The 16,803-nt window shown below is 47.3% G+C and overlaps 2 protein-coding genes and 2 long non-coding RNA genes across 7 annotated transcripts; 2 read left to right on the top strand and 2 right to left on the bottom strand.

The window, feature by feature from the left end:
• Positions 1-385: 385 nt before the first annotated feature.
• Positions 386-7,149, bottom strand: leng9 (leukocyte receptor cluster (LRC) member 9). Of its 2 annotated transcripts, none has more exons than XM_052065155.1 (7): positions 6,743-7,149; positions 5,448-5,574; positions 4,855-4,982; positions 4,433-4,759; positions 3,735-3,897; positions 2,686-2,776; positions 386-1,734 (listed from the first exon to the last, which is right to left on the bottom strand). In XM_052065155.1, exons 1-7 carry the CDS (start codon positions 6,855-6,857, stop codon positions 1,123-1,125), a joined length of 1,563 nt encoding a protein of 520 aa, XP_051921115.1. In that variant the 5' UTR covers positions 6,858-7,149; the 3' UTR covers positions 386-1,122. The 2 variants fall into 2 exon arrangements, with proteins under 2 accessions (XP_051921115.1, XP_051921116.1); XM_052065156.1 differs by having other exon boundaries at positions 386-1,731.
• Positions 7,150-7,285: 136 nt separating this feature from the next.
• On the top strand, positions 7,286-16,209 carry flcn (folliculin). 3 transcript variants are annotated; one of them, XM_052065140.1, is made up of 12 exons: positions 7,286-7,558; positions 7,668-7,874; positions 8,064-8,210; positions 8,331-8,552; positions 8,662-8,828; positions 9,740-9,831; positions 11,382-11,521; positions 11,632-11,745; positions 13,856-13,979; positions 15,339-15,461; positions 15,545-15,647; positions 15,737-16,209. In XM_052065140.1, exons 2-12 carry the CDS (start codon positions 7,668-7,670, stop codon positions 15,942-15,944), a joined length of 1,647 nt encoding a protein of 548 aa, XP_051921100.1. In that variant the 5' UTR covers positions 7,286-7,558; the 3' UTR covers positions 15,945-16,209. The 3 variants fall into 3 exon arrangements, with proteins under 3 accessions (XP_051921100.1, XP_051921099.1, XP_051921098.1); XM_052065139.1 differs by having other exon boundaries at positions 8,064-8,222; positions 11,632-11,736; XM_052065138.1 differs by having other exon boundaries at positions 8,064-8,222.
• Positions 12,169-13,140, top strand: LOC127600706 (uncharacterized). The gene is made up of 2 exons (XR_007962409.1): positions 12,169-12,869; positions 12,978-13,140. It is a non-coding gene; the product is annotated as an uncharacterized LOC127600706 (long non-coding RNA).
• On the bottom strand, positions 16,086-16,722 carry LOC127600701 (uncharacterized). The gene is made up of 2 exons (XR_007962404.1): positions 16,575-16,722; positions 16,086-16,198 (listed from the first exon to the last, which is right to left on the bottom strand). It is a non-coding gene; the product is annotated as an uncharacterized LOC127600701 (long non-coding RNA).
• Positions 16,723-16,803: the final 81 nt, after the last annotated feature.

Here is a 16,803-nt window from a genome sequence, read left to right as displayed (position 1 = left end):
TCGAGTACCTGATGTCGAGGCCGGTTCAGGGAAGGGCAACTGTCCGCACCCACACTCTGAGGCACCAATTTGCTGAGTTTTCAATACATTTTTCGTTTGGGGTTGTTGCCGTTTTTTTTGGCTTGTTTTTATTTTTTAACGTTTGATTTTTTTTTTTCCCTTTGCCATTGCATTTCAATGAGCATCAATGACTCTTCAGGTGCCATCCCTGTCCATATCCCACTGTATAGTTTCAAGTTGTAATATCACCATTCACCATTAGATGGCAGACATTGTTTAGTTGCATTTATACTGCCTTAGACAACAACATGAGCAGGCCTAATCATTTTACTTCATGTTGCTGCTGCTCAGCCGTTTTGTGCTGAATGTTTTTTTTTTTGGGGGGGGGGGGGTCTTTATGCACAAGAGTTTGAGCATTCAAACTCTTTGTTGTTGAAGGCTGACTCTTTAACGCATCCGCTGAAAAATGTTTTATGAAAAATGAAATCTATTAAAATTGTGATGTGCACGGGTTTAATAAAAACAGCCATATGCTCACATTTTAAAATGTTTTTGTCATACATCTAGTTAAGAAGTTTGTTTATCCCCCTCCAGTAGCGCCGTTGAAAATTTTTGACCTCCATCATTGAAGTTGCCCATCCCGGTCGAGTTTGACTCCATACATAAGCCACTTCCGTAAACGTCAGCAAAATAATAAAAAGGTTCCCTTTTCTCCGATTTTTATAAAGTTCTGATCAAAAAGAACACAAAAAGTCACCGTATAATTGATCTGGCTACATTTGGTGTTTCTTCTTCAGGTATTCATTTGACACACAATAAAAGGCATTCATTCACCCCGCTCACCTTAACATAAGAGCTGTTGAACAAACTGTCATTTGCATGCGGCTGACCTGACGTTTCCGCATTCCTACCCTTCATTAAACCTTTATAAAAAAAAAAAAAGAAAATTAAAGTTAAAAATCATAAAAAGCAAACGCCCAGATATGATTGATTATTACCACATCAAAACTATCCCCTGTATACGACACAGCACCTGGATCGGATCTCAATGCGTCGAGCAGATGGCACCTAATGAAGCGTCCAGAGTGCGCGCCTGAATTCATCCCACATGAACTATAGCGATTATCGAAGACTTACTGTACATACAGTCTCAAAAAAACCATCCACGGCCGCACCCCCGACAACACAAAGGTGCAAGGTGTTCACGGGCAAACGGCCAAAATGTAAACCTTTGCCCACCTTCAGGTCGCCGACGCCATAAAAGATGCGTTGGCCCTCCTCGTACGGGATCTTGGCCAGGGTGAGATGGTAGCGCGGGTTGTAGGAGTCCCTGTGGAGCAGGCCCTCGCTCCTGTAGGCTTCCTGCAGGCCTCCGTTGAGCTGCTGGAGTTGAAGCTGAGGCTGGGGGCTCAGGTACAGCACCCTGCCGTTGAAATGCTTCAGCTTGACGGGAAAGCCGACGGCCACCGGGGGGTTGCGGTCCAAGTGGGCAAAGCGTCGAAGGATGTCCACGGCGGCCTCCACTTCGGCGGGGCCCCGCAGCACCAGCAGGCACAGGGTGACGTGGAGGCTGGCCGAGGTCTGCCAGTGAGGGGCGGACGACGGGAGGAGGGCGCTGACCTCTTCCTGGAGTTGCTGGAAAGAGGCCAGGATGGCGGGAGTGTTGGCCCGGAACGTGATGAAGTGGGTGGGTTTCTTTTTAGGGGGACGACGACCGCGGTTCTCTTCCATCTGCTTGAGAGATTCCGGCCGGGGGGGCATGAAAATGGGAAACAATGCCATGACTCGCCACGCAGGTCACATGACGCTGTATCTCTCAAAGAGCAAACAAAATTGGGGCTTTTCGTGTTTCGTGAAACAACGAGATGGAAAGCACTGAACTTATCAAGACGCTACCTGTAGACGTAAATATAAAGAATAGACATGTGCGGCACGTAAAAAAAAAAAAAAGAAAAAGAAACTTGCAATTGAGTGTGACAATTTAGAGTGTGGCGGCCCGGTAGTCCAGTGGTTAGCACGTGGGCTTCACAGTGCAGAGGTACCGGGTTCGATTCCAGCTCCGGCCTCCCTGTGCGGAGTTTGCATGTTCTCCCCGGGCCTGCGTGGGTTTTCTCCGGGTGCTCCGGTTTCCTCCCACGTTCCAAAAATATGCATGGCAGGCTGATTGAACACTCTAAATTGTCCCTAGTTGTGAGTGCGAATGGTTGTTCGTTTCTGTGTGCCCTGCGATTGGCTGGCAACCGATTCAGGGTGTCCCCCGCCTACTGCCCGAAGACAGCTGGGATAGGCTCCAGCACCCCCCGCGACCCTCCTGAGGATCTAGCGGTACGGAAAATGAATGAATGAATGAATTTAGAGTGTTGACTGAATCTCAAATGCAAGTTTTGAGGGAGAAAACTAAGAAAAGCCACCTGAGAAAATCCAGAGGTCGCAATCGAACCCAGAACCTCTCGAATGTGGCCAATAGGCCATCGTGCCGAGTTCACATCAAAGTAATAAACATGAACACCATCTGAGCGACATTGTAGCTGAAGCGCAAGTGGCGATCGCAGCCGTGTGTTCAAGTGGACAACACGCCCAGCGATTAATTGGGGTGTGTGTGGGGGGGGGCGGGGGGGGGGCAGCATCTTTTTAGACTGAGCAAAGCCCACTATGCAATACAAGGAGGTCAATGATATTACCTACCACATCCTTCTGGCCTTGAGAACTTTCTTCCCATTCATTTGTGTCTCCATCTATCAAACACTGTCCTCCTTTATCTGCCGAGGCCTTTGCGCTTAAAAAGTAGAACACAACATCAGATAAGTCCAGAGAGCCTCTCAGGGTGTGCAAGCCTTCACAATTCGGAGCAGAGCGAGAGCGAGGCGAGGCGCTCGTTACATAAGAGCTTGACCTCTTGCCTGTTACTGCACTTCCTGCTGGTGGAGAATTTCTGAATGCAGTTCATGGTCCAAGTAAAATAGGAGCGCCAATCTTTTTGCCTACCTTCAACATTCTGGTTGTTTTGGAAATTGCGTAACATCCCGATCAAATGAGAAACTGTGTGTGTGTGTGTGTGATTTCACAAAAGTGAAAATTCATTGAGTGACTTTGTTCAGCGGAGAGATCGGTGCTGTTGAACGGTCTGCGGCTGGATGGATGGAGGTCTTGAGGAGCCGACGATGAGAAGAAAGGAGCGTTGGCGCGGAGTGCCGATGCGGATTTGGAGCTGGGAGTCGCGGCTTGGAGTTTGAAGCGGATTACGTGGGACAGGAGAAGTGAACTAATCTCTTTTCGTCAATGGATGCTACAGCTTTGTTGTTTGCTTTCAAAACTTAGCTTGTAGCAGACGTGTGCACATTTTCAGCATGGCGTCTCTGATCCACTGGTGAAAGGACACTTTGATCCTCTCCTCTTTCATCGAGAACTGCTTCAGACAACAAAGTGTATGCAGAAAAGTGGTGAAGATTGCACGACTGTCTCTGTCCTATGTGTTGTCTTGTGTTATTTTGACTTCAAAATGGCGCCGCGAGAGTGGCTGCCTTTCCAGCAGCTCCTATATTTTGTTGTTCTACTTCTTACTTTCATAACTTTGCTGCTGTGAATTGGGAATTTCTCCATTGTGAGACTAATAAAGGGTTTTCTTTTCTTTTCTTTTCTTTTAACTTGGCGCTTTTCGCAAGAGAACGTGCCACGATGAGAAGGGAGCTGGATGAGATTTGTCATCTATTTTCAGAAGTGGATGAAAAGCAGACCTATTTGGAGCCTCCTCCGCAACGCCGGTCGACGCCAGGCCGCCTTCCGCTGACTCAGAGCTGCGAGCGTTCATCTCACTGTGCTCGGCGTCCTGCAAATGCATGTTCTCGGTGTGGGTACACTCCATTCTCTGGCCGAGGTCATCAGGTGGTTGCTCTCTTGCTGTTTTCGGGTGAGACAAAGTCACTTTCACTTGTTGCTCTTGGGCATCAGACCGTGTGCACCCCCCCCCCAAAAATGTTTTTAAAACTGACGCCAATGGCGTATTTACTCTTTGTAAGTGTACCGATGGGCGGCCCGGTAAGTCCAGTGGTTAGCACATCGGCTTCACAGTGCAGAGGTACCGGGTTCGATTCCAGCTCCGGCCTCCCTGTGTGGAGTTTGCATGTTCTCCCCGGGCCTGCGTGGGTTTTCTCCGGGTGTTCCGGTTTCCTCCCACATTCCAAAAAACATGCATGGCAGGCTGATTGAACACTCTAAATTGTCCCTAGGTGTGAGTGTGAGTGCGAATGGTTGTTCGTCTCTGTGTGCCCTGCGATTGGCTGGCAACCGATTCGGGGTGTCCCCCGCCTACTGCCCGAAGACAGCTGGGATAGGCTCCAGCACCCCCCCGCGACCCTAGTGAGGATCAAGCGGCTCGAAAGATGAATGAATGAATGAAAGTGTACCGATACAGGTTCCTCCAGTCCTCGCTTACCTCCGACTTCCTCTTCCCCTCCAAAGGGGGGAGCCAAAGACTGACCAGTGGAGCCAAACACCCTGTCGGTCCTGCTGTGGCGGTCCCAGACGCGGTGCCCTCGGTAGGTGAAGTACTGGATCCTGTGTCTGGGCAGGGCCAACTCCGTGGCGTAGTCGCAGTCACACGGGTTGGTGTCCCAGTTAAAATCACAGAAGGGACGCTCCAGCACGCCAAGGAAACGGTCCACGTAGCCCACGACGACTCGGGACGCGTCCGCCGAGGGGTCCCAGAGGATCCGAGAGATCACGTCGTCCGCTGTCCGCATACGAGGCTTTTTATTGACGTCTGAGGGGGACAACGGGATGACCGAGACGGCATTGAGGTTGGAGAGAATCTCAACAACGGTGCAAAGCTTGAAGGAAACATCCAATCAAAGTGACCTTTGGTCTCATTTTCTTTCGCTTTTGCCGTTTTGTTTCCGTCGGCTTTCTTCTTCTTTTGTATTTCTTCATCGGGTTTGTCCTCCTGCTCAGGAAGAATTGCGTCTGCACTAGCTACTGCGGGGTCACTACAAAGGACGCAAACAAAATCAAGATCAATGTCTAAATTGTAAATTTCCCCCAGTGTGGGACAAATAAAGGATATCTTATCTTATCTTATCTTAAACACGCAGATCAGTGCAAAATCTTGCATTCGGTTGTTTTGAATACATTGAACACATTCATTTATCCCCTCCAAGCCGTGTGCGTCTTTTCTCTCCGTCACACCCTTGTGAAAATAAAACGACACCGCCATTGGACTCACCATTAGGTACGCCTGACGATATCCTCGGAAGTTGAGAAAGTACCCGCAAACTAAATCTACCCTCTAAATTTGATCGGCCACAGAGAGGTTGTGAACAAGGCGGTCAAATTTGAACGATTTAAAACGAAACAATTCATCAAGTATATTGCTTGCTATCTCAATTGCTATATTATATAGTAATTAAAGTCGCCCTTGGAAAAGGAAACCAAATTACAAACGGAAATCTTACTCCGAGGTGCTGGTTACTTCGCAGATCAGCCGGGTTGAGCTGTGAGCCATACGACATCTGACACCAAAGTGACACTTTCCCTCCAGGAAGAACGGGCACACGTCGACTTCTTTTTCATCTGTCGGAGCTGTACGAGGAGAAATTACAAGTACCACCATCGTGACCACCATCAAAATACAGTACCATAGTGGACATGGGCAGGGGTTTTATTCCTAAAAATGTCCCTTCATCGTGATTGTAAGCCATTGCAGCGTTACGTATAATTGAAATATTAACGCTTTACTAAAATACAAAAAAATAAAAATAAAAATGGAGTAAAGGCATGATTACATTGAAATATGCTGAAAAAAATATTGAGTAAATGACTATTGCTATACTGTTGCAGGGGATTGGTACAAAGCCTGGTGAATGATGTGCTCTTTGACGTCACTATCAGCCAAGTGACATGACTGACTGGAAACAATTACAGTACATGGCGCAGAAATCCTGGAAAAAAACTTCCAGAGAAAAAGTGAACATGACCCACGACCGGAAAATATTTTGTGAATTTTTTGGAAGGGTGAAAAGTTTATCGAACTTCTCAGTCTATGATACATTGTCAAGTTATTCTGCCTAAAATGAGGAGACGTCTTGGGTGGGGTTTTTTTTGTTTTTTGTTTTAATTAAGCCTAGTCAGACAAGCACAGACTGATACAGAGTGACACTCATGGTATCTCAACAAACGAGACTCCTGATTCACTTCCAAATTCCAGCCAGCAGTCCTAACAAGAGCGCACGGAAAAAGGTTGCTTTGATCCATGCCTGTTTGCCTGAGGTATTGCCAGCACACAAAAATGACATGTTCAATTGTCATAACAGTAGTTTAGTATGAAAATATGTTTTCGAGACTTCAATATATGCCATCATATATGAAGCCATAAAGAACACTAGTATAAAAAAAAAAGTACTAATATTTTGTGACTGTACCTCAGTAGAATTCGCAGGTCTCCCAATTGTACTTAAGTATTCATTTTTGGGATGATTTTTTCCACTTTATTTATCTTCATGTTGTTTTGCTTTTTTTCTTTCTATTTTGTGTGCTGAAGTCTAACAAAACGGGTATCGTATGGAGTGGAAATCCATTTTCAAGTTTGTATTTTTTTTTTTACTTCAGTAAATAGTTCACTCAGCACTTCTACTTTCATCATAGCATTTTTTTCCCCCACAAATATCTGTATTCTACTTAGCGTGGGAGTACTTTTCCCCCACATCTAAAGAATGTTCCTGAATGAAACGTATTATTACCGGTACTTTACCTGTTTTGGCATTGTCTGTGTCTGCTGGCCCTTCTGCTCTGCTTGTGTCTCTTTGTACAGCAGCATTCTTTGTGCCTGAGGTAGCTCCTGTACATTCCGACGCCATGTTGTCCATTTAAAAGATAAGACTTAGTTAAAATGCCGACTCACTGTCTTTAACTTGTTTCGTTATACAGCCGCCCACGCTGAAACTGACACACCTCACGCTAAATACAACGCAGTGGAAAACGCGGAAGTGGCACGAAACAAAACAGGCCTATACGCTAATTAATAAGTCTTAAAATACACAATGATATCGTCTAGGAAGCGCTTTGAGTTTTAAAGACAAACATAAAATAATGTTTTCGCTCCATTACTAACCTTTTCGAAGCAGTTTCGCCTAAACTCAACCTTGACCCCAAGATGGTCATACCGTGGGGGATTCTGGGTAATGTAGTTTCGGTCGAAAAGGAGCGTTATAAACGTGGTGTAAAACACAATTTTCAATCAAACAACAACGAGAGTAGACTGCAGTCTGAAATTATAATATATGATTAGCACTCGTGACAATCGAAGGGAAAAAAATGGGGAAAACGCAAACACGTGTTTTCGAGTTCGAGCGCGTGACTCTGTGTCACTCATATGACGTCATGCTAGCGCTACAAAACAGCACGGAGGTAAACACAATAGAAGCTCGTGCGGCTACGGGCAATAAGCCCATATTTTTGGGTTGGATCCGGGCAAAATGTTAATTTTTATGCGACCTATTTAGGGGAAACGGCGAATAATTGATATACTTTTATAAAGCTGGCTCAAGTCAACTTCCCTCTCTCGACGGTAAGGCAAGCTGTCAATATTGTGGTAACAACCCTGTCATGCACCCATGCTCATTTTAATTTTCAATGGAATTGTCCTGAAACAGTGTTGATGTTTCCTCTCCGTTTAGATGAACGCGCTGGTGGCTCTCTGTCATTTTTGCGAACTCCATGGACCGCGTACACTGTTCTGCACCGAGGCTTTGCACCCTCCGTCCCCGTCACCTTCCTCCCTGGCAGGCGTTGAAGTGCCCGCGGACAGAGATGTTGACCGGGACGGTGAAGGACTCACCATGAGGGCCAACAGTTCGGCCACACAAAGGGGAGAAATGTGTGAGGTCAGCTGCCTGACGAATATTAATAAAGATTCTAGATCCATTTGAGATGTAAACATAACCCCGAGTGACGTTAAGAGATTGCGATGACAAGTTTAAATAGAGTATTCATTTATAACCAGTTTATACATAAAAAATAAGTCACTTGCATTGCAGAGATTGTGTCATGTTATCATCCCCGTTGCTTCGCAGGGCTGTCGCTCCCTCCCTGCGTCCCACCCAGGCTTCATGAGCGTCGACGACGAGACGGGCATTCGCTTTGTGAGCCACCAGCATCCCAGAGAGCCGCAGCTCTTCAGCGTCGTGCGCCAGGCTTGCGTACGCAGCCTCAGCTGTGAGGTAACCGGTGACGTATGTGTACGTCTTGTGTGTGTGTGTGTGTGAGTCACGCATCTCATGCACCCCCTACGCCTAAACGTTCACCTCAGTTTGTCCTCAAGCGTTCATTTTGTTTCGCAGGTGTGCCCCGGGCGCGAAGGGCCGATTTTCTTTGGTGACGAGCAACACGGTTTTGTGTTCTCACACACGTTCTTCATTAAGGATAGCCTCGCCAGAGGCTTCCAGCGCTGGTACAGCATAGTCATGGTGGCCATGGACCGCATTTACCTCATTAACTCCTGGCCTTTTCTGCTACGCCACCTGCGACTGACCATACAGAGTCTGCAAAGCACCGCCCTCAAGGTCAAATCAAGTGATTGATATCGTTTTCCGCTGATGGGTTATCGGCCGCGAAAGTTGTCATCCGAAGGACGACGGAATGACCTCCTTGTTATTTGTGCTGCTCCTTCAGGTGTTTGACAACGAGCAAGGCGTTTGCCCCCAGCGAGCGGTGAGGATGAACAGCGTGTTCTCCCCCGCGGTTTTCCCGCACCAGAGGAGCGGCAACGCGGCCCGCTCCCTCACGTCTCTCACGCAGCATCCCAATCTGTGGGCCAGCCTGCACTCCTCCTTCAGCTGGTCCGTCCACAAAAAAACCCACAAAAAAACGACAGTTCTAATTTGAAATTTGCCTGGATTTATTGACACGGCGTTTCTCTCGGCTTCACCGCTTCCAATGAACGGATGTGGGATGTTTGTCCAAATCAGTTTATGTTATCGGCCTACAGGAAATTGAACCCAGTCCAATTTTCTATTTGTCTTCAAAGGGCCTTCAAAAGAGCTTTTCTTTTTTGCTTTATTTATTTTTTCCTTTTAGTTTTGTTTTATTCATTCATTCATCTTCCTAACCGCTTGATCCTCACTAGGGTCGCGGGGGGGTGCTGGAGCCTATCCCAGCTGTCTCCGGGCAGTAGGCGGGGGACACCCTGAATCGGTTGCCAGCCAATCGCAGGGCACACAGAAACGAACAACCATTCGCACTCACACTCACACCTAGGGACAATTTTTAGAGTGTTCAATCAACCAGCCACGCATGTTTTTGGAATGTGGGAGGAAACCGGAGCACCCGGAGAAAACCCACGCAGGCCCGGGGAGAACATGCAAACTACGCACAGAGAGGCCGGAGCTGGAATCGAACCCGGTACCTGTGAAGCCCACGTGCTAACCACTGGACTACCGGGCCGCCCTAGTTTTGTTTTAGTCAATAAGAAACTATGTCCAAAAAAGGAACATGAACGTTCACAGATAACGGGCCTCATACAAAAGGAGTTCCTCCCATTTCAGGAAAGAGTTACCAAAATCATCTCTCGTCAAGAGCTGAGCGCACACGCTTCCAGAAAGTCCGCATTCAGTGACTCGCAATTGCGCTCGTGGTTTTCGTAACCGGCCGAAAGAAGCATTTTTTTAGAATGAGGCGTCACGTCACCGTGATGTCATCACGCGGCTGAGCCGTGAATCATCTTGAAACTTGTGGTTATTTTTCTTCGCAGGCTGCTGAAGGCCTGCGGTAGCCGTCTGACGGAAAAACTGCTGGAAGGGGCCCCCACCGAAGACACGCTTGTGCTCATCGAGAGACAGACAGGTGACAAATGTCCAGGAATCAATATGTTTTGCCGTCAATCGAGATTCCGAGTTTTTTTTTTTTTCGGAAATACGGTCGATGACCACGCCTGCTTGAGCATTTGTTCGGTATCCTTCAGATGTAGTTTGAGGTCCATCTACTCAAAGGCACCAATTTGCACACTAGTAGGAAACAAACAAAAAAATAAAAAATAAAAAACAGCATTGTCGGTTGGCGTAAATTGTACCCGGGTGAGTTTCAATAAACGATTAAATCCGCGTCGCCTAGGAACAGAACGTACAGCGCGGAATTGCCGTCCATTGCTGAGCGACGCGTGACAAGGATTACGTCACTACGATAACGATTAGTAATAATGAAACACTCTCGGATTTATCAGATTCATCATTTTTCTTCAGATCCACGTATTTGTAATTGACACGTCGACACCCCGGATACAAGCGGCCGAAATGAGTTTTCTCCGCTGGGTGTCCGGGCTCTCCCTTAGAGATAAGGTGAGAAGCTCGGTCATCCGGGAGGGGCTCCGAGTCGAGCCGCTTCTCCTCCACATCGAGAGGAGCCAGATGAGGTGGCTTGGGCATCTGATTCGCATGCCTCCTGAACGCCTCCCTGGTGAGGTGTTCCGGGCATGTCCCACCGGGAGGAGACCCCGAGGAAGACCCAGGACACGCTGGAGAGACTATGTCACCCAGCTGGCCCGGGAACGCCTCGGGATCCCCCGGGGAGAGCTGGAAGAAGTAGCTAGGGAGAGGGAAGTCTGGGCTTCCCTGCTAAAGCTGTTGCCCCCGCGACCCGGCCCCGGATAAGCGGTAGATGATGGATGGATGGATGGATGGATCATTTAATTATTATTATTATTCATTCATTCATTCATTCATTTTCCGAACCGCTTAATCCTCACTAGGGTCGCGGGGGGTACTGGAGCCTATTCCAGCCGTCTTCGGGCAGTAGGCGGGGGACACCCTGAATCGGTTGCCAGCCAATCGCAGGGCACACAGAAACGAACAACCATCCGCGCTCACACTCACACCTAGGGACAATTTAGAGTGTTCAATCAGCCTGCCACGCATGATTTTGGAATGTGGGAGGAAACCGGAGTACCCGGAGAAAACCCACGCAGGCCCGGGGAGAACATGCAAACTCCACACAGGTAGGCCGGAGCTGGAATCGAACCCGGTACCTCTGCACTGTGAAGCCGACGTGCTAACCACTGGACTGCCGGGCCGCTCCACTACTGTAACGATTTAGTAATAATGAAACACTCTCGGATTTATCAGATTCATAATTTTTCTTCAGATCCACGTATTTGTAATTGACACGTCGACACCTGTGTTACACGTTCATGTTTTGACACCTACAAATACCCAGATTGTATCGTTTGGATTGGATTGGATCAACGTTATTTTCGACTGTAGTGGGATTGTGAAGAAATGCTCACCCGGCTTGCCATAACAAGTGTTGAGTCACTTGACCTTTGTGACCTTTTTCCGGAGAATATCCCCTCAGTCGTGATAACACGTCCTCACTTTGCATTTGATCCGCTTGCTCCCAAGAACAAGAGGAGGAACTGAGCTGCTGGGAAGGAGCCGAAGGGGGAATTTCCAAGCCCCAGGGGCAGCAATTAGACAGCCAAGCGGCTCACGACGACGAGTCTCCCGGTCCGAAGTTTCGCTCACTCAGGCACTTGAGGCAGGTAAAAGATGAAAAGCCCAAATCGGTTTGTGTTTGCGTAGCGCTGCCCCGCATGACTCTGAGCCGTGAGCTTTTTGTGAGTCACGGTCTTGCTTTGCGTCGTCCACGCAGGCGCTCGGGCCCGCCGACTTCCGGCAGGTGGCGTGGCATGTGCTCATGGGAAATCAGGTCATCTGGAGAGGCGCCGAGCCCAGGCTCATCCAGTCTGCTTTCACGGTACTTAAGGTACTTAAGTGTGCGCGCTGACTACAGTGGAAGTCATTGCTTTGATTATTTTCCTGGAAGCTGATGCTGGGGGGGGGGGGGGGTAACTTTCGACGAGGGGTGTCATGATCACATTTCATCAGATTTTTATTTTTTATTTTTTTTTGCACGTGACTCTGAGACACAACGATCTGTATCCAAATTGTTTTAACTACTTTCATCAATGTTTTTATTCCAAATTCACAACTTTTAGATGGCTGTGAGTCAGCAGAGCGTCAAATCTAGTAGACAATACAAATATTTTAGTTTTTAATTAAGATTAAGTTATTAAGTAATTAGGGCGGCCCGGTAGTCCAGTGGTTAGCACGTGGGCTTCACAGTGCAGAGGTACCGGGTTCGATTCCAGCTCCGGCAACTGTGTGGAGTTGGCATGTTCTCCCCGGGCCTGCGTGGGTTTTCTCCGGGTGCTCCGGTTTCCTCCCACATTCCAAAAATATGCATGGCAGGCTGATTGAACACTCTAAATTGTCCCTAGGGGGCGACTGTGAGCGTGGATGGTTGTTCGTTTCTGTGTGCCCTGCGATTGGCTGGCAACCGATTCAGGGTGTCCCCCGCCTACTGCCCGGAGACGGCTGGGATAGACTCCAGCACCCCCCGCGACCCGAGTGAGGATCGAGCGGCTCGGAAGATGAATGAATGAATGAATGAATTATTAAGTAATTCAGTTTTTAATTAAGGTGTACTGGAAGAAGTGTATTGATAAAACACAGAGAAAACTAAATCCAAAAACAATCATAGTCCAAAGTAGCAAACAAAAATAGCAACTGAAGCTAAAACAGAGCCGTGACCAAAACATGACGGAAACAAACCTGACAGCAGCGAAGGAACAGCAAACAAACGACCATGACAGTAGCAAAGAGCAATCAATGACCCGACAGATGGGAGTCCTTTTAAAGAATTGATTACCTAATGACCAACAGGTGCGCAACTGCAGGGAGAGCCCTACAGTGCCACCTGTTGGTCCTAAACCGAATCATGACAGGATCAGATCAGAAACAAAGCAATTCCCAGAAGGTGATTGAGTTGTGAGCAAAGTTTGTTTGAAATAATCCGTTTTTTAATGTCAGCAATAGGGGGGAAAAAAGGTTAAAATGGAAAATTTGATTTTTGTTAAAAAAAAAGTCAGCCATTTTTTTCAAACAAGTTTGTTTGAAATAATCCGTTTTTTTATGTCAGCAATAGGGGAAAAAAAGGTTAAAATGGAAAATTGGATTTTTGTTAAAAAAAAAAAGTCAGCCATTTTTTTCAAACAAGTTTGTTTGAAATAATCCGTTTTTTTATGTCAGCAATAGGGGAAAAAAAAGGTTAAAATGGAAAATTGGATTTTTGTTAAAAAAAAAAAGTCAGCCATTTTTTTCAAACAAGTTTGTTTGAAATAATCCGTTTTTTTATGTCAGCAATAGGGGGGAAAAAAAAGGTTAAAATGGAAAATTGGATTTTTGTTCCAAAAAAAAAAAAAGTCCGCCATTTTATTTTAACCCTCAATCGGACAGACCGAATATGCGGCGCCTAATTTATACCCCAAATACATCAGAAACATGTTTTATAAAGGGTTCACTTTCAAATCCCAACGTTGAAATTTGTTTTTCAGTTGCCAAGGAGGTTTGCCAGACCATTTTATGAAAGCTTACGACGAACGGCCGAAGATAATGACTGGCGGCGGATCACAAGACAACATTTGTTATGAACGTTGTTACTAATTCCCGCCTGTGGCTATAAGATTATTCTTGACTTACCCTTCCCCACCCTGATGTGTTGCTTGCCTCGACTTGTGTCCCTGACGTGCTTCTTCCAGGGACAAGCCAGAGCACGCAGCTGTTATCATCTCACAGTGATTTTCCTTTTTTTTTTTCAATTTATATTTTGAAGTCAAGCACCAGAGTGGACATTGGTATTTTAAACATCACGCGTCACACACTCGCAGCCTAAATTACTCATACGAACATTAAATGTGCCGTCGGTCGTTGACGGCTACTCCCTACTAGTGATATCAAATACTCTCGCATATGAGTACATGGAGCTTTCGGTGGAGATTATTAAGAATCTCGAATCTCTCTCTCTCTCCCATCAGGCGTTGCTGCCGGTAGGCTGCGTGTGTTCAATTCCGTACAGCGCTCACTATGAAGAGGCCTACAAATGCAACTTCCTGGGTCTGAGCCCAGATGTGGCCATTCCGGCCCATGTCATCTCGTCAGGTGAACCCCTCGCCTACATTTGACATCTAAATGTGTTTCGGGATATTTTATTTTATTTCCAGCGTTCTACTCTCTTCATTTCATAGTCTTGTCGGTTGAAAGTTTTCCCATCGGAAAGCGTTCAAATATTTCGCCGGGCAAATCAAGCCGACGATTGGGACCGACAGGTGGCGCTGTAGGGGTCCACCTCCACACCCCTGCAGCTGCGCACCTGTTGGTCATTAGGTAATTAGTGCTTTAAAAGGACTCCCATTTTTGTCCCATAATTGTCTCTTGATGCAGTGGTGTGCAAATGGAGGGCGTTGGGGGGGGGGGGGGGGCATGAGGTCACAGTGACGCCAAGCATCCACTTCTTTGCACCCACTTTTCACAAAATCGCTCGCTCGCCTTTGCCGACGCGCTTTCGTCCGTTTATTGAACCAAACGTACAAATACAAAAGGAGAACGCTCGCGTGCCCCCTGCTGTAGACCACACCTCACGGCCGTTACGCTCACAGGAAAACTGCTCCCGATGCTTAAGGCCACGCCCCTTTAAATTTTACCCACCGAAATGAAATGAGGGCGGCCCGGTAGTCCAGTGGTTAGCACATGGGCTTCACAGTGCAGAGGTACCGGGTTCGATTCCTGCTCCGGCCTCCCTGTGTGGAGTTTGCATGTTCTCCCCGGGCTTGCGTGGGTTTTCTCCGGGTGCTCCGGTTTCCTCCCACATTCCAAAAACATGCGTGGCAGGCTGATTGAACACTCTAAATTGTCCCTAGGTGTGAGTGCGAGTGCGAATGGTTGTTCGTTTCTGTGTGCCCTGCGATTGGCTGGCAACCGATTCAGGGTGTCCCCCGCCTACTGCCCGAAGACAGCTGGGATAGGCTCCAGCACCCCCCGCCACCCTAGTGAGGATCAAGCGGCTCGGAAGATGAATGAATGGATGAAAGTTTCTAATACGTGAATGTGGATTTGGGCCGAAGTATCTTGAACCATATTCGTCACGAGAGTGTTTCATTAGCCAATCAGAATTCGTGCTCACAAGGCCAGTAAGGCGGGCCTTGATGATGTTGGCTTTTTTCTGTCCTCTGATTGGTTGGTCAGAGCAAAAACTTATTACAGCCAATTTTGACCAGCAAATCCCGTCTGGAGCAGTCTGTCCACATTCGTACATTTGATAGTCACCATTTCTGGTGAATATGATGTCTTTTATTTCATTTTTTTTCCTCAACTACTCCAAACGATATACGTGGCATAGTTGGCGGTATTAAGAGTTGGATTAAGTCTGTTTAGTCACCACTGAAGGCCCTGGCACCAAATTCACAGCCTGCCATTGCCGCACGTTGAACGAAACGTCTTTCTCCCGTTTGCTCCCTGTAGAATTTTCAGTGCTGGTGGACGTCAGCTCAGAGAAAGGCTGCCCAAGCCCGCCGACAGACGACAATATCTGCTCGCTTTACCAATTCAACATGAGCAGTGCCAACACCCAACCCACAGACAGAGGTGAGCACATACCGTGTTGCATTTTTTTCAAATTCAAAAGACTGCCATGCGACAATGTGTGTGTGTGTGTGTTCCTCATCCAGGCCCGACGTTACTCAACAAACTGGAGGTGGCGCTGTCCAACGAGAATCTGTCGGTGGACGTGGTGTCCCACTGTCTGCTCTGTTTGAAGGAGGAGTGGATGAAGTGAGATACCGCCTAGTTACTTTTGGACTCTGGTTGGTCTCTGTCAGCCCTCAACTCATAACGACGTGTTCCCCGCTCCCACTTAACAGCAAGGTCAAAGTGCTCTTCAAATTTTCCAAAGTGGACGGGCGAGGCAGGGAGGACACGCAGAAGGTTCTGGCTCTGCTCGGCACTACGGGGCCCGGCGAGGAGGACAACGTGAGGCTGCTCAAGTTCTGGATGACGGGACTCAGCAAAACCTACAAGAGCCATCTGATGAGCGCCGTCCGGGGAGGGGAGAGGAGCCCCGGCCAGTGACGACAAGACTGAAAGACTCAATGAAGTTATTGTACTGGAGAAAGGAAAGTGAAAGCAAAGAATCCTTTCACAGTCGTCGCCATTTGCTTCTCTTTACAAGAATCGAATGAAGGGACATCCTGGTTTTTTCCCCCAAAGTGATGAGAATTTGTGCACCTGAGATTAGAATTGTGTATTTTTCTATTGGAATTGTACAAATATGTCCATTTTAATTTATTATGCTTGTTCGTTGCTTTGGTAATAAAATGTTTGAACTTATGAAATTCATTCATTCATTCATTCATCTTCCTTACCGCTTGATCCTCTCTAGGGTCGCGGGGGGTGCTGGAGCCTATCCCAGCTGTCTCCAGGCAGTAGGCGGGGGACACCCTGAATCGGATGCCAGCCAATCACAGGGCACACAGAAACGAACAACCATTCGCACTCACACCTAGGGACAATTTAGAGTGTTCAATCAGCCTGCCATGCATGTTTTTGGAATGTGGGAGGAAACCAGAGCACCCGGAGAAAACCCACGCAGGCCCGGGGAGAACATGCAAACTCCACACAGGGAGGCCGGAGCTGGAATCGAACCCGGTACCTCTGCACTGTGAAGCCCACGTGCTAACCACTGGACTACCGGGCCGCCACTTATGAAATTATCAAGTTAAAAACGTGATATTTATTATGTAAAACGTGAAAACGATCATGTTAAAAATGTGACAATTATGATCTAAAAACACCACGTAAAAACGTTGAAAGGTAAAAAAACGTCAACAAGTTGCCTGGCGGAGGGCTCCCCAACTTCTATTAATTTTGTTAATTTTCACGCTTTTTACATGAAGGTAAATTTTTTTACATAAAAATTGGGCTGTTTTTA

The sequence above is a fragment of the Hippocampus zosterae genome, chromosome 5 (genome assembly GCF_025434085.1).
Source record: "Hippocampus zosterae strain Florida chromosome 5, ASM2543408v3, whole genome shotgun sequence".
Taxonomy (NCBI): domain Eukaryota; kingdom Metazoa; phylum Chordata; class Actinopteri; order Syngnathiformes; family Syngnathidae; genus Hippocampus; species Hippocampus zosterae.
Note: the sequence above shows the minus strand (reverse complement) of the source record. Positions and strands in the feature narration are given on the sequence as shown.